The following is a 16,041-nucleotide window of genomic DNA, read 5'->3' as shown; positions in this document are numbered from 1 at the left end:
TATGCGTGTGTATGTGTCCTCTGTGTATGTATTTTGAGCAAGCGAAGGAGGAGAGAAAAAAGAGAAAAAAAGAAAGAATTATGCTGCGATGTATGTATTTAAGTTTCACGCATGTCTTCTTCTTATTCTTCTCGTTCGAGTTATGGCAGGCGAAAGGATGGTTACGCAGTTGCACTTGGAAGACAATGCGACGATAAGAACGCTTTCAGAGGCAAATGCAACGACCGGATGCAAGTTTGCGAAACTTGCCTGGGCAATTAACAAGGCTACTTTATATCTTTAATACTTCATTTTACCGTATATGTTTATTAAAAAAAAAAAAAGAAAAAAGGAGAAAGAAAGGGAGAAAAAAAATCCACGGAATAAGAAATAAGAGATAAAACGTATTTATAATTATTTATTCAGATTAATATGTACCAACCCAAATGAAATTGGATCCACATGTGTTCAGCATTGAAACGATTATTTTTATCTAAGGTATTAGAGAATGTGTATGCATATATATATATATATATATATATATGTATGTGTGAATGTATTAATCAAGCGTGCGTGAGTATCGTTTATAGAAGATTTCAATTAACTACATCGTCGTCATCGTCGAGCTGACAAAAGCGAAAACAAGGGACTAATTGCGAACGATAGAAGGGGACCGGAAACTGAAACTATTACGACCGGTTTTCGAGCCAGTCGATTATCCCTAGTATATGCTTATGCTAGTTATAACTCTAATGACGAAAACATCTGCTGACACACGTGAAACTTCAATCTTCTTTAACCATCGAAAATATCAATGAATGACGAGAACGCCCGAATAAAAAGGATTGTTTATATTAAATAAAGAAAAATAAAGAAACGAAACAAAACAAAAAAGGAAAAAAAAAAAAAAGAAAATATTTTATTATGCAAACTATCGCATTTAACACCGTTCCAAATACAAAATGTACACCTTGTATTATTTCTTATGTACGGTTGAGTAACCGCACGGTAGAGACAACATACGCACATATACATACATATTTACGTGGGTACGTCTCGGGCATTGGGAGACTCCTATCATAAAACGGCCGAGTGAAAGGATAAGCCGCGAGTTCATCTCGAGTCTCAACAAACCAATCTTCTCGAGCATTCAGACGTGCCATCGAAGAGTCATTTAAACGATTGGAATGCGCGCGCGAATGAAATTGATTTTTTTGTTCTCTTTTCTTTTCTTTTATTTATTTATTTCTTTTTTGTTTTGTTTTTTTTCCTCCCCCCCCCCTCCCCCCGCCCCCCTTAGAACATGTAATCGCATTATCGATTAACTACGTTCTTCACGCGTTCCTATAAGGTTTCGAGCGAGTATGCGTGTAAGAGGGAAAGAGAGAGAAAAGGATAAAAAGAAAATGAGAAGACAAGTTTTCGACGAGTCGACGAAACTGGCATAAAGAAACGATGATGGTAAGAAAGAAGAGTAGGTCGTGAAACATCTGTCTCTACGTTGTGCGTTCGCGCCAAGAGAGTTTGTTCGATATGCTTTCGCGAGCGAGCAAGCAAAATCAAACATAAGGCGAGGCTGTGTGCCAGAAGCTGCTACGTTTTAAATAGCTTATCCATGAAACTTAAAGAAGGCACGAGTCGACTCGAATTTCTTTTCTTCTTATTTTCGTTTTTCTTTTCCTCTCTTTTTTTTTCTTTCTTTGTTTTGTTCTTTCTTCTTCTTCTTTTTTTTTTTTTTCTTTCCGTAGAGATATGATGTATAACCGAATACTGACTCTGCACCTGCCTGCACGAAGAGACTCACCAAACATTGAAAAAATTGAACGTTCTTTTTCCTCTCAAGAGATATATTTATAAGAGGGAGTATCTAATCAAGATAGAAATAATAAATTAATAGTGAGATAGAGGGGAGAGAGAGAGAAAAAAGATAAAATTTAGATTCGTTTATGTTACGTAAAATGAAAGCAAGATAATCTTATAAATAATCTCACGATATATCTCGTGGGTTCTTATACTTATGCACAGTTATAACAAAAGAAAAAGCCGAAAGATGAAACCATATTTCCATCTGAAGCTCGTCTGTTTCTTTTTTTTTTCTTTTTTTTTTTTTCTTTTTTTTTCATTTTTCTTAACAGATAACATACACTATATATCGAGTGGTATTGGCCTGGAGCGAAGGAGTTACGGCATTAAAACCAGAGTAACCAGTGTAGATGGAAAAAGCTGCAGCTGTCAAGAGGCTGCCTGTGCCTGGCTCTCTACGGGCTTGCAGGCAGCTGCAAGGATAACTGCAAGCAAACGTGCTTAACGCATACGATCGACAATAATCGATCGTGATCCTTTAAATTCAGTCATCTTTTTACTCAATTATGCGGATGATCGATAGGGAGATCGACTTTGCCAAAGAAACAATTCTAATCTTTCTTCTTTCATGATCCTTAAAATATCGAAATATTCAAATAATAACTATCATGTATGTTACGAACGTTGAAACGTAAAAGAAAAAAGTTTTGCAAAGTTTTATCAAAAGGAAAAAACATTTACTTACGTTAGATCCCCATGCGGGGAGATGAGAGAAAGTTTGCTAGAAGTCGAGTTCGAGAAAAGATTGGCTTGCTCGTTGATACCGAGTGTCTCGATTCAACAACTAATCACATCCACATAAGAGATCCAATTTTATCCATCTATCTCGATCAAGTTTTTCATTGAAATTTCCTTCGATTTCTTTTTCTTTTTTTCTTTTTTTTTTTTTTTTAATGTATATTCACAATCAAATAACTAATCGTCGAAAATTATAAAACGACGTATTTATCTAAATCTAAGGTTTATATAAATATAGAGATCGATCCGCAATCGGACACAGGGTAGATGAATACTATTGAAATACAAGAGTTTAACGCGTGGCACGTGTGAACGGCCACGGAGGCGAGCAACAGGAAAATGTCAATTCAGGAAGATACTTTTCTCTACATTCCTATCGTTCGTAGAGTATATAAACTATTTCGATTTCTATATAACTACCAACAATTAAGCTTGAAGTATCATTCGACGAGTTAGTTGGCCTCGTTTCAGGTGAATTCGCTCGAGAATTCGCCTTTTTCTTTCTTCTTCTTCTTCTCCTCCTCCTTCCTCTTCTTCTTCTTCTACAGGTCCAACAACATTTTTCTTTGGAAATCCTAGGACTATATAATACGTTTGTATTAAATCGAGATTCGACATTCCGTCGTTTCACGACGATGAAATTTTCTCCCTTTTTCTTTCGACCGAAAGAATTTTATCGATTCTGGTATCGGATTTCTGTGTGTGTGTGTGTGTGTGTGTACATCTACGTATGTATATTCTCTCCTTTCGCAATAATTCTTTTATAATTCGTATGCGAGGTAGAAACGTCCGAGCGTGCAGGAAACAAATGGCAAGCAAATGTCAGACGCTGAGGAAGTCTCTTCTTTTTCTTCTTCTTCTTCTTCTTCTCCTTTACCATCTTATTGTTTCTCAACTTTTCTCAAGAATTTTTTATCATTTCTTTTTTTGGGATTTCCTTCTGTCCTTTTTTTTCGCTTTCTTTATGTTTCTCTTTTAAATTTCTACTCGATAGATTCATTACGTTTTACGTTGACTTTTGGAAGAAAGAAAAATCAATGTCGATAAAGAAAGAAAGAAAAAAGAAAGATCTCTATAAATATTGTTAATATAATGTTAAAAAAAAAAAAAAAAAAGAAATTCGTAATAGTCATTGCCCGCGTATTGTTAAATTAAAATTAAATTAAAAAAGACGTACGAAAGTACATCTATCGGAAGGAAACGTCAAATTTTTTTTCTCCAAAAGTCCGAAAGATTATGTATTATTTTGATCTTTGCTCGGCCACAGAATCCTTTTGCTTCTTTATGTATTTACCAGCAAATTCCAAAGGTACGTAAGCAATGTATTAAGAGACAGAAATAGATAAACGGCAATAACGTGGCCGGTCGCGTTTATGGTAGCCGCCGCGAGGCTGCTTTGCTAGATAGGTAAACAGTTTCGTGGGCGTGTGTAAATAGGTACGTGTGACCTCTTTAGGCTTTCCTTTTATAGAATCTTACTAGTCTTGAATTTAATAATAACAATAATAATAACAATAATAATAATAATAATAATAATAATAATAATACTAATAATAACCATCAGCATTATCTCCATCGTAAAGAACGAAGTTCAAAAGTCGTCTCATACGATTCTTATGCATCATATGTACAATACAACAAACTTGAGATAACACCAGCTACCATTAATTGCATTCAATGTTTGCCCTCCTTCCCGTTATCATTTTTAATTATGTTTGCTACTTGTAACGAAATGAAGGTAACGAACGATATTATCAAAGAATTATTCCGCAATGATCTTAAGGTTATCGCATTTACAATCTACAGTCACAAATGCAGAACTATTTCAAAAAAGATGTTTCAAATATAGCCAGAAATAAAAATAAATACCAAGTTCTTATCTATTCTGATTCATCTTACATTAGTCTGACAACATCTCTCTCTCTCTCTCCTTAGTAAACTTGAGAATTTTATTTATAATTTTATCTACGGTCTACGCATTCGTATCGATTAGTATCCAGTATCGGTATCCAAATTCAAAAGAAGAAAACTTTAACGTGCGTGTACGCGAAGACTGATCCGGTGTTCGCTTACACATTTACAAGGTGTCCATTGATCCGATAGCTTTTCTACCTGACACGAATATCAATCCATTGAATTTGTGTTTCAAATCGAATCGTTCGACTCCTCGGAGATTTTCTGATTATAGTCTCAGTATTCCTCTCTCTTTCTCTCTCTCTCTCTCTCTCTCTCTCTCTCTCTCTCTCTGCTATCGTTGATAATGTAATCGAAAGTTTTCTTGGTGAAAATATTTAACGGATAAATATTTAACGCGATGATCAAACTTCAAAATGTGAATAACGAATTATGAAAAGATTGACTTACCGAACAAGATAATTGGATGTCATCCTAAAGCGAGTCTATGATTTTCGTTGTGAGGAAACACAGAAAAGTTGAATAATAAATATCTCGTTTGATAATAAATCCAACGTTCTCCAATTCCTACAACAACAATAACAACAACAACAACAACAACAACAACAATAATAATAATAAAAATCCGTAGATTCAATATATCTCAACAATGCAATCATGATTGCTTAGATATTAGCTTAAGTATCAACGAATAAACTTACCACTTGTCGAGGAAAATTGTCGTTGGATCACAACCTTACTGTTATCGAACGTCAGGAAAGCAACACAAAGTATGCATATGTACCGAGGCTCTCGAGAGACGCAACAAGTGGTTTAAGCCAATAAAAGCACGTTTGGAATCCACGATTGCATGTGCCCGAATATATTTAGAAGTAAAGAAAGCGAGTGAGAGAAAGAGAGAGAGAGAGAGAGAGAGAGAGAGAGAGAGAGAGAGAGAGATAAGATATTACCAAAATATATATGATTGATCTTTGAATAGTACGAGTAGTTATCTTCGATGAAAGGGAAAACTCGCGATGAGTGACCGAAGTCAACGGTAGCTTAACATTGACTGCGTTGAGTTTCCAGAGAGATAGAGAGGTGTAGAATAAGTTAAGCCTCTGTTGCACACAAGGAGAGTCACACACTTGTTGTTGGTAGGCGATACGAGAACTGATATACCACGAAACTAAAGTCTCTACTCCCTAGGACATAGCTTAGCCACGTTCGCCTTGTGCCTTGCACCTAGGTGCTTTTACGAAGGCAGGTGGTGTGGTAGCGATGTGGTGACGGTGTGCCGGCGGACAGGTGAACGTGGCGGAACACAGGAAGTGCCAGAGACAGAGAGGGATCGTGGGATATATCAGAGTGGGGAGGATATACGTAGGAAGAAGACCGACAAGGAGACAAAAGGTAACGAGAGGAAAGAGGAAAACAGGATGACGAGAGAAAAGTATGTAAGTATGTATTTCGTAGGTAAAAGGGGATTGAAATTCCTTTCTGATCTTTTTTTTTCTTTTTTTTTTTTTTTTTTCCCCCATTTTAAACGACCATCGCTATTTCTATCGATATTTTTTCAAAAGAGGTAATACTTCTGAGGCTTCTTCTTCCTGAAATGGAGATTGACCGGATGAAGGAGGACAGGATATAAAGAATCGAGGCTGAGTGTTGAAAGAAAACGATCTTGCTAAGTATACGGATAAGTACTACGCGGTCTTTAGTTGGTCCCTAGCCAGTCTCCATTATTTTTCTTTCTTCTTGTTGTAGAACGATCCTCTTAACAAGTGTATGCCCGTGTACCTGTATATGTCTGGATCTTGCTATATTACCAATAACTCCCTAGTGTTATGGAGTAGCAACTAGTGTCTGTAATAAAGAGAAATCAAGTTAATTCCACGATGCGTGAACATTCGTGGAATTCTAAGTTTGGAATACGTCCAGGTAATACACGCAAACGGCATGCGAATTGTCGAATACCATTTACGGCTACTACCTTATTATTATTATCAGGTAAATCAGTTAAATTGTAAAGCTTTATGCGGAATTTTAAATTAAATGCATTCGTAAGCTAAAAGTCGATCGGCGAATTGGTTCTGTAAATTCTAACGTTGTTACGTAATCTCTTCTAAATTCGACTTATCGATCGATCGTCGTACATCAGCTCGCCTTTATGTCGTTCTATGGACTCTGAGAAATAGCTTGCACCTTTCTATTGCGTCTCTGTATGCACAACGCCGTCGTAGTCCTCGATCCACGAGTGTGCACGCAAGTGCAGCACCACCATCCGTGGAGTCGTTGACTGCAAAACGAGAGGGTCTGAACGAACGGAGGGGATAACGACGCTGGATTCGAACCTCTAACTTCTCGTCTCGATCGTTTATTCGCGCTATTCCAGTGCATTCAACTATATCCTCTTCATTTCAATTTCTATATTCAATTTCGATCTAATGCCTACCTAAAAGAAATTGAAATTGAATTAATCAATCCGTTCATTTTCTCGATTCATGATCTTCGATCTTTTTCTTAAATTATTTTCTTTCTTTCCTTTCTTTTTTTTTTTTTTTTTTTTTTTATTTGTTATTTTTCTTTTTACAGACAACGTTATGAATTTTTTCAAAGAATTTATCGACGACACGCATTGTTTCAATTTTATCAATTTTATACAAGAGTTTTAATTATTTTTCTATGAAAAACATATTTCTCATGATAAGATAAATATATACTTTTTGTAACAAAGCATTGCATATACCTGTATGCATTTACGCATACAAGTTTTCCATACGTACACGCGTGCATCAATATAGCCTATCATCAGGGAGAATATCCTCTTGTAGTTCGCACGGTCATCGCCTTTCTAGATGGCGCTTTCAAACTTATCAAACGGCTCCAAAAATTTTAATTGATTTTTATATACTCATTTTTTTTTTTTTTTAATCAATCAGCAAATCAATCGGACACTTCGAAATATCCCCTCGATCATTTTCTTCAGATATTTATACAGATACAAATTTTACGAAGAAATTTAAAAGGATGTCTCTTCTTACGAGACGTTTTCGTTTCAATCGCCTCGAGCGATTCCAATCGTAAATCCCTATCGAGAGTTAAGTACAGTTGATCGTTTAAATTATCTCCTGTTTTAGTTGATCGACTGTTACGTCGTAAGATTTCAGAGAAACCTTTTTCCTTCAAGGACATATTAAAGATCTTCGATAATTTATCAATCCCATTGAATTTTTTGATAATCTTACAAATGGTAAACACATTATCGTCCAAGTTTGAACCAGCAACATCATTCGTTGGAAAATCTTTACAAATAATTACATTATTAATGGAAGGAAGAATTTCGTCGGTCTTCGGTACTTCGTTAATGATAAAAGGCGACCTCTTCACTTTACGTAGAGCACTATATGTTGTTTTATCATTCGAGTAACGATCAATAAATGATATAGTTCGATCGTCCAAAATGCAATAACCTAAACGTTTCAATATTTTCCCAAAAACGTCGTATTTAAAATTTCTTTCTTTCGTCGTAAGATTGTTACTTCTTTTTCGTTCGGTCTGAGTTCCCTGACACACGAACATTCGTTGATTGTTTTCGAATTTTTCCACGTGTTCCCGCACATCCGATGTCTGCGGATAGGAGTGTATGGTGAATTCCATGGCTATTATAAAAATTTTCAATATTACATAATGTAAATATCGTAACTCACTGGAATTAACTGACGATAAATTTGATTTCTTTTTATTTCCCGACAATATCTCCTCATTTTCACTTTTTTTGTTCTTATTTATACTACCTAGTTTGGAATGGTGATTTATCTTCTGCTTCTCGGATTTCGTAGGATCTTGAACTTTTGAAATATTATTAGCAATCTTATCGGATATGGTTGAAACGTGAGATGTTTTCTTATTGTTCAAAGCAGATCTCGAATGTGAAGATTTAAAATTTCTTGACTGAGTTTTAATGGAATTTTCTGATATATTCGGAAGTTCCTTCTTATTGGTACAATACAATTTTGCGAAAGAATCGTTAATAGTATTTAAGGATGCTCTTTTAGAAGCTGCAACATTTTTTACAGATTGTTCTTTCATATTCATCATCGACGAACGAATGTCTCTGAAGTTACGATCATTTTTTTTAACATTTGAATTCTCATTTATATCAGAAAATGTTAAGAGAGATGGAAAACGAATAGTCGATGATGATTCTCTTTCTAAATTTGAACTTTCTATTGGTTTTTCAATATGCATGCGATTGTTCACACGCGGTAATAAGTTACGAAGTTCTGCCTGCAATCTTTCAATTTCCTGAATACGTACCAATATATTGCGTATCTCATTTTCGTTCATTATAATTTACACGTAATATATTTTCGAATTATATCATTATTCATGCGATTAGAAAATTTTGTAAAAAAGATAACCTGCAAATTTTACGATCACTCACCAAAATCCATATTTACTTTTTTAATAATCTCTTTTTGTTTTCTCTTCTTTCCCCCTTCTTATAACAGATATTATTATCGGCTAATTTCAGTCGAATCAAATTAAATACTCAATTTTTAATGAATAATGTGATATAACAATGTGATTACAAATAAAATAAACAATAATAGAAATTCAAAAATATATTACATTAATTAATTTACGTAGGTATTAAGTAATAACGAGTGTAATAAACAATATAATAATAAATAATTTAATAACGAATAAACATCTGCTATTTTATAAAAACGTGCTTGCGAACGTAAACTCGTGAATACCGATAAATGTTATTTTTTTTATTAGCAATGCAGGACCAAATTTTATTTAGTGAAATATATGGCAACGAGGAAGATAATATATATGTTAGATCGAAAGGTGAATTACTTTTTTTTTTTTATGAAAAATATCTTTAATAAATAACATTTACCATATCTCTAATATATAATTGTCGTTATGAGGTTAGATCGCTCGTCGATAATCAATTTACAAACTGGCTCGAAAAATGTAAAGCCCTTATTATCTGGAATTTTGTCGATTATCAAAGACGTTTTTTTACCTCAAGGATTTCCTGACAGTGTTCATCCTGATTACATTCCTTATCAAATATGGGATACAGTGCAGGTTAGAATTCTTATGTAAAATAATAGACGAGCGAGCGAGTTCTATTTGTCGTTATATGTTTAAAAAAATAGAATTTAATTTAAGAAAAATTGTAATAATGTAATAGGCATTTGCAAGTACCATAATGGGTACTCTCACAACTCATTCAATTATGCAAGGAGTAGGTGTTGGAGAATCTACTGCGACACCTTTAGCTGCAGCAATAACTTGGATTTTAAAAGATGGAACTGGTATGGTCGGGCGCATAATTTTTGCATGGTGGAACGGGTAAGCTATATAAATGTTTTACTATGTGAACCGCTCATAAAAACTGTTAATAAGTTTTATCTTGTAATCGATGTCAACATGACAAATCTTAAATATTATCAATCTACGGTGTAACTTGTTCTTTCTATTATAAACATTCTGATCTATTAGGACTGACCTAGATGGACAATGTAAAAAATGGAGATTGTTTGCGGATATTCTTAATGATGTGGCAATGGGCATGGAATTACTAATACCTTATTTCTCAGCTCATTCAATGGCCATATTGTGTGCTTCAACCGCAATGAAGTCTATTGTTGGTGTAGCCGGTGGTGCAACCAGAGCTGCATTAACGCAACATCAGGTTTCCTGCAAAATATTAATTCATTTCCCATGTAAATATCATTGAAAGACATTACTTGTAATTAACATGTTATATTTTATGTTAGGCCTTACAAAACAATTTGGCAGATGTATCAGCTAAAGATGGAAGTCAAGAAACCTGTGTTAATCTTGTTGCATCTTTTGTTGGAATTTTCATACTGTCGTACATTTATGATGGACGGTAATTTTATTGATTTACTCTTCTATAAATTATTTATTACTGTCGTGTATGAATTTTTTCTTTACAGATATTTATTAGAATTATATGTCTTCTTGGTGGCAGTGCATTTATATGCCAATTATTCAGCAGTTAAAGCTTTACGGTTAAACACATTAAATGAAGATCGTCTTGCTTTGTTAGTTAAATATTATCTTATTCATGAAACCGTTCTTGATGCGGCAGAAATTAATAAAAAAGAATCTGTTTTCCTTTTGGGGAAACCTAGTAAGAATAATTCCCATTTTTATTCTAATAATATCTAAGACAATTTCAATACCAATTTTATTCTTTTTTCTAGCAAAAGATATATGTGGTTTTCATATAAAATTAGGGGTATCACTTTCATATATTTTTAAAAGAAATGGCAATGATACATTGGAAGATTTTCTAAAAGATTTTCAACATAAAGAATATTTAATATTTGTGGATATTAAGGAAAAAATTATTTTTGTAGTACTAAAAAAAAACATAGAACAGAATGAAATATTAAAAGCATACTTTCATGCTTGCCTTTGTGGCATATTAACAAGTATGACACAACGACTTCCAATTGTAAGTTTTTTTGATCGTTCACAATTGTCCTTTCATTTTTTTTTCGTTAACTTACTAACTACTTATATCTTTTCTTTTAGGAATTGTTATTAACGACTGAAACATGTAAACCTTCATTTCCTTTAATACGTATATATCTTCTTTCTAAGAAATATCATAGCTCTTTTTCATCCATAGAAACTACCTTTTATGATACAAATACTATTATTGAAAAAGAGTATCAAACTTTTGTAAAACATTTAGATGACAAAGGTACGTAATGATAATAAATAGTAGAATAATGTTTATATAAAATACATTGAATATTTTTAGGATGGAATTTGAAGATTAATCTTTTACCCATGAATTCATGGAGATGTGTATGGAAACAATCCCAGAAATAACTATAAGATCAGTCAAGAGAGAGAGAGAGAGAGAGAGAGAGAGAGAGAGAGAGAGAGAGAGAGAGAGAGAGAAAGAGAGAAAACTTTATTTCTAGCATTTTATAAAAATATGACACACCTTTTTTTAAATCTGTACAGTAGTCTTAGAAAATTTGAACTAAGACTCTTGTTCCTGTTTTGGACCAGTTTGTGATAAATGTTTCACTATATCGACCCAATCCCACCCTCGTGGTCTCTCTCCTTTTCCATCTGCTTTATTCCATTGTCTACGTTTTTGAGCTTTGCTTAGTTGTTCTTTCTTTGGCCTTTTTACAGCTTCTTCCGCCTTTACGATAAAGAAATTTTTAATTCTTATATATTTCTTTGTGACGATATAACAGAATATTAAATACATATTTTTTCATCTACCTGTTGATTCTCATTTGATATTTTAAGTTTACTGGTTTGTGAATTTATTTCTGCAATAGAATCTGGTTGCATAGATAATAATTCTGTAAGATGCTCTTGAACATACTGGAACAACGTATATGTCATGGCACTACCTAACCATTGATCTGCTTCTGCTTCTAATTTTTTCACTAATTCATCCTTTACTTCTTGCACACTATATATTCCAATTATTTACCTTTAATCAAAACCATAGAATACGAAAAAAATCAGATGACCTTGTCAACTCACTTACATGTGCTTATTGTAAAATGTATTCATATTGATGTTTGGCCTTTCAGATGGATATGTCGCACTCCATGAAATTTCCAATAGGAATGACTTCATGTCATTATCTTCTCCATACTGTATATAAAAATATATTTAGACGCAAATATTTACATTAAAAGTGACATATTTTTTTTTTTTTAATTTTTCAAAAAAAAAAAGAAAAAAAAGACTTGGCAAAATGTCAAAAGTTGCTGGGGTCTAATTTTACATAAATTAATTCTCGAATTTTTAATTAATATTCACAAGAGTACAAATAATGATGATACGACGTGAGAAAAATTTGTTTTTCAAGTGAAAATGAAACTTTTGCAATATATCGAACCTTGTATTGGAAGGTAGTAGGTGTTAACTGATTGAATGCTGGATCACCCTCATAAATAGAAAGTAACACTTCTCTTTCTTCCTCTTGTAATTCGACATCACTCATTTCCTTATTCCAACTATTTTATTCTTTATAATTTTACACGTTTATATCTCAAGGTTCGATCATGCGTTTTAGTTAGGTTAGAAATAAACTTCAACAAAGCTCCACTTTATATTATAGATGGCGTCATTCTAAAAAGATATATATAGAATGATACCTGTGCGACTGCAGCGACAGGTATGGACAATATATGAATTACAAGGCACAAGCGGAGAATAATGTTGAATACTACTGTTGTATATTATATAGTAATAGTAATAATATAAAAATATTAATGAATATAAAAAGAAATTTTTCTCCTGTAGGAAAAAACTATGAAGAAATGCAGTGCTGGGAGTTTTATTTCATAGATAGTGTGGAAACGAACTAATGATTTGATTTTTATAAAAATAATGTATAATATACAAGTATATATTCGCTATTTATTATTTTTGATCAAATAATTGATTTTAATTACAAAATGTATATACTTTATATACATTTCTTCATAGTATTTGATTGTACTAATTATCTCAGATAGAAGTTGTATTATTTTTTCAGCATGAAAAAGTGTTTTTACGTGGCAATAAATAAAAGAATATTTTCTTCACGTAGTAATATCTATCAATATTATGTATCAAAAATATTATTTATTTAAAAGTTCTATTGAATAATTACGTTGCAAAGGATCGACATGTTTACAAGCAAGAATGGAGTATGCAAATTGGAATATGCAAAGGCGCAATTAACGCTTAATTAGATTCATTCTAGAAGGAAGTTACGAAGTGCAAAACGAATATATCAAGCTTAGCACAGCTGCATTCTATATAACCAGCTGTAAATCACTCAGCTGATCGATGACGCGCAGTCGCAAATACAATTTAATAGAAAAAGAAAGAAAAAGAAAAAATATAAAAACATATAAAAGAAAAAAGAAGGAACAAAAAATCAACTTTTTCAGGTGGTCAATTGTTTCTCATACGTTTTCTTGCAATCACTTCTACATTGACTTTACTTCGTGAAATATAGGATAGAATTTGACGATTAGAAAATCTATTTTAAAGAGATTGAAAAATATTTCGTAGATAAGATTTATATAGTTTCGTCCGTTCGATATATGGTTATGGCGAAAATGTTTGTATCATTAACTTTATAGAATTAGGAAAGAAATAATCGTGTTCGATAGGGAATATTACGAGTAGAACGGACAAAAGCAGTGAAAAAGTAACAAAAGATTGGTGAAAAGAGAAGTCGAAGGAAATAGAAAAAAATTTCTCTTGCTAGACGCCATTATTGCTTCCCTCTGTCGTAACCAACGTAAAACGTATAGCCACGTACTTACGTGATTGTGTACAAACTCTGTTATCATTAAATGAAATTAAAGAAATATCATTGTTTGATTAATCTGTATGTTGAGAGCCACGTAGAAAACGTTAATCATAAATTTGTTGGGCCAATTTATTTTTAAGTGTTTACTTTTTGAGAATTTAACAACAAACTTCGTAAACCTAACCGTTCGTTCTTTAGGAAAGTTATGAAGCAACGATAAAATGTATGTATTTAAACCGTTTGTCATTGTGAGGCATCGCTCACGATGCCTGGAACGACCAAAAGCAAGAAGCGGACACAGAATAGTGTGCGATCATAAAAATCTTTATTCCTATGGCGGATTTAACCCATGCATCGCCGATTACGATCGTGACATGAGAAATGATCGCATATGGCTCTCTAGTAAGCCACTTTTCAAAGAAATTTGGAAATTTAATTTGGCCACGAATCAATGGAAACGTTTACCTGGACGAGAAAATTTGCCAGATGAACTAGCATCTAATGCAGTGATTTTGAAGGGCAATGCATTGATAGTTTATGGTGGAACAGGTGTACCCTTTGGTGACAGCTGTAACAATCAGCTTTATGTGTGTAACGTTGATGATGGCAAAACAACAATAGTGCCAGCAAAGGGTGACATGCCAAAGCCACAATACGGACAAGCTCTGCTATTTCACGAACCATATCTTTATACCATTGGTGGTACAACTGGCCGAGAATATACTTGCGATATTCACAGATTTAATTTTAAAACTGGACTGTGGGAAAAGGTATACATTTGTACTGGAAAGGATTTGTCAGAACCAATGGGACGATATAGGCACGAGCTTGGATTTGATGGAAAGAATATTTATGTTATAGGTGGAGGTACTGATTCTGAAGCTTTTAGTTTAGCAGTAAGTATTTTTTCTGCGAATACTATAATACTTCTTACATATATTAAATATATATACATACATACATATATATATATATATATATATGTATATATATATTTATGTGGATTTTAAGGAAATACCAACTTTTAATCTGGAAAAAAGAAAGTGGACGATTTTAAATACTCAGGGCGATAGCGAAGATAATACAATTCCTGCTCCTAGACGCTGTCATGGCATAGTCCAATATATGGATGAAAAGACGGGTGTAACTTATGTTGTTATTTCTGGAGGTACGAATGGTACTTTTGTCTTTTCCGACGTTTGGAGACTAGACTTGAGTGAAATGCAATGGACTTGCCTAAGAAAATGTAAACTCCCACGTCCCTTATTCTTTCATTCTGCTGCTTTAACTCCTCAAGGTCGTATGTATACTTTTGGTGGTGTAAGCATGCACCGCGATAAAGTAAGTATCATTTTATCATTCTTGCACAAATAATATTATATTAAAGATTTTGTCATTTTGTCATTTTCTAAAATGTTTATTGCAGGCAGCAAGAACAGATGCTATTTATGCTGTTTGGTTAACAATACCTAAATTATCTGAAATATGTTGGCTAGCATTAAATTATTACATTTCGGATTTGAGAAAAAGATCACCTGATAAATTGCTTCACATTGGTATACCATTAAAATTCGTTCGAAGACTCGATCCTTGCATATAATCTACTTTACACTAACATTTGAAGTACTTGTCATATATTTTGGAACATTGGTCATTATTATCGGTTATTTATTGCATGAACATTATAATTATCTTTCAATATTGCTAGAATTTATTCATAGTATTTTTTAAAAGCTTCTTTTAAAGTATTTTTTAAAAAGTAATTTTTTAAGCTTTTTTTTTTTTTTTTAAATCAGTACAATAACATAAGAAAACAGTAATCAATTTGTATATCTAACGGAATTAATCAAGTTATAAGTTTTATTAACATTATTTTATTATGGAATTATTTGATATACGAAACAAAAAAATTTTTACCTTACTAGAGAAAGAATATTAAAAATTATTAGAAGTATCATGTTCATGAATTTTTACATTATAAAATTTCTATAGTATCATAAAGTAATTGTATATATAAAAAGATGGATTATAATTGAAAATTTATAAAATATTTACATCGATGATTAATACTTGTTCCAAACTCTATTTTAAAAGTTAATAATGTTATTTCAAACAAATGATATTCTCTTATATACTAAGTTATAAAATATTTCAAAAATACTTGAACATAGAATTGTATATTTTAAAAATTAAGATCAGATACTATAGGAGAAAAGTATAAAAAATTG

The 16,041-nt window shown here is 32.7% G+C and overlaps 4 protein-coding genes across 17 annotated transcripts in view; 2 read left to right on the top strand and 2 right to left on the bottom strand.

The window, feature by feature from the left end:
* LOC124429571 (TNF receptor-associated factor 4) overlaps positions 1-10,194 on the bottom strand; it is a 28,610-nt gene extending 18,416 nt beyond the window's left edge. Inside the window, exon 1 of one of the 3 annotated variants that reach the window (XM_046975020.1) lies at positions 10,083-10,194. The gene's annotated coding sequence lies outside the window, so the exon portion shown is untranslated. Of the gene's footprint in view, positions 1-4,944; positions 5,068-5,444; positions 5,555-10,082 lie in introns of those variants that run through there. The other 2 variants (XM_046975019.1, XM_046975018.1) reach the window with 2 other exon arrangements.
* Positions 1,908-13,021, bottom strand: LOC124429573 (RWD domain-containing protein 4). 5 transcript variants are annotated; one of them, XR_006943484.1, is made up of 9 exons: positions 12,404-13,021; positions 12,047-12,156; positions 11,773-11,968; positions 11,483-11,689; positions 10,282-10,651; positions 10,083-10,194; positions 8,184-8,324; positions 6,467-8,103; positions 1,908-6,339 (listed from the first exon to the last, which is right to left on the bottom strand). XR_006943484.1 is itself a non-coding variant. In XM_046975025.1 (4 exons), the coding sequence occupies exons 1-4, from the start codon at positions 12,506-12,508 to the stop codon at positions 11,522-11,524; spliced, it is 579 nt and encodes a 192-aa protein (XP_046830981.1). In that variant the 5' UTR covers positions 12,509-13,019; the 3' UTR covers positions 11,429-11,521. The 5 variants fall into 5 exon arrangements, 1 of the variants encoding a protein (XP_046830981.1); XR_006943485.1 differs by lacking the exon at positions 10,282-10,651 and having other exon boundaries at positions 12,404-13,020; XR_006943486.1 differs by lacking the exons at positions 1,908-6,339; positions 6,467-8,103; positions 8,184-8,324 and adding an exon at positions 9,888-10,003.
* Positions 6,307-11,508, top strand: LOC124429570 (RUS family member 1). 7 transcript variants are annotated; one of them, XM_046975009.1, is made up of 10 exons: positions 6,307-6,414; positions 9,262-9,333; positions 9,422-9,579; positions 9,686-9,846; positions 9,997-10,189; positions 10,275-10,390; positions 10,458-10,654; positions 10,728-10,981; positions 11,062-11,233; positions 11,294-11,508. In XM_046975009.1, the coding sequence occupies exons 1-10, from the start codon at positions 6,372-6,374 to the stop codon at positions 11,362-11,364; spliced, it is 1,437 nt and encodes a 478-aa protein (XP_046830965.1). In that variant the 5' UTR covers positions 6,307-6,371; the 3' UTR covers positions 11,365-11,508. The 7 variants fall into 7 exon arrangements, with proteins under 7 accessions (XP_046830965.1, XP_046830971.1, XP_046830969.1 ...); XM_046975015.1 differs by lacking the exon at positions 6,307-6,414 and adding an exon at positions 7,986-8,117 and having other exon boundaries at positions 11,294-11,507; XM_046975013.1 differs by lacking the exon at positions 6,307-6,414 and adding an exon at positions 7,997-8,122 and having other exon boundaries at positions 11,294-11,507.
* A 286-nt stretch (positions 13,022-13,307) lies between the features above and the next one.
* Positions 13,308-15,747, top strand: LOC124429572 (kelch domain-containing protein 10 homolog). Of its 2 annotated transcripts, XM_046975024.1 has the most exons (4): positions 13,308-13,445; positions 14,012-14,709; positions 14,825-15,154; positions 15,240-15,747. In XM_046975024.1, the coding sequence occupies exons 2-4, from the start codon at positions 14,035-14,037 to the stop codon at positions 15,411-15,413; spliced, it is 1,179 nt and encodes a 392-aa protein (XP_046830980.1). In that variant the 5' UTR covers positions 13,308-13,445; positions 14,012-14,034; the 3' UTR covers positions 15,414-15,747. The 2 variants fall into 2 exon arrangements, with proteins under 2 accessions (XP_046830980.1, XP_046830979.1); XM_046975023.1 differs by lacking the exon at positions 13,308-13,445 and having other exon boundaries at positions 13,452-14,709; positions 15,240-15,746.
* The last annotated feature ends 294 nt before the right edge of the window (positions 15,748-16,041 follow it).

Source organism: Vespa crabro, chromosome 15 (assembly GCF_910589235.1).
Source record: "Vespa crabro chromosome 15, iyVesCrab1.2, whole genome shotgun sequence".
NCBI classification, from domain to species: domain Eukaryota; kingdom Metazoa; phylum Arthropoda; class Insecta; order Hymenoptera; family Vespidae; genus Vespa; species Vespa crabro.
The sequence above is the reverse complement of the archived record's forward strand: the minus strand, read 5'-3'. Positions and strand labels throughout refer to the sequence as shown.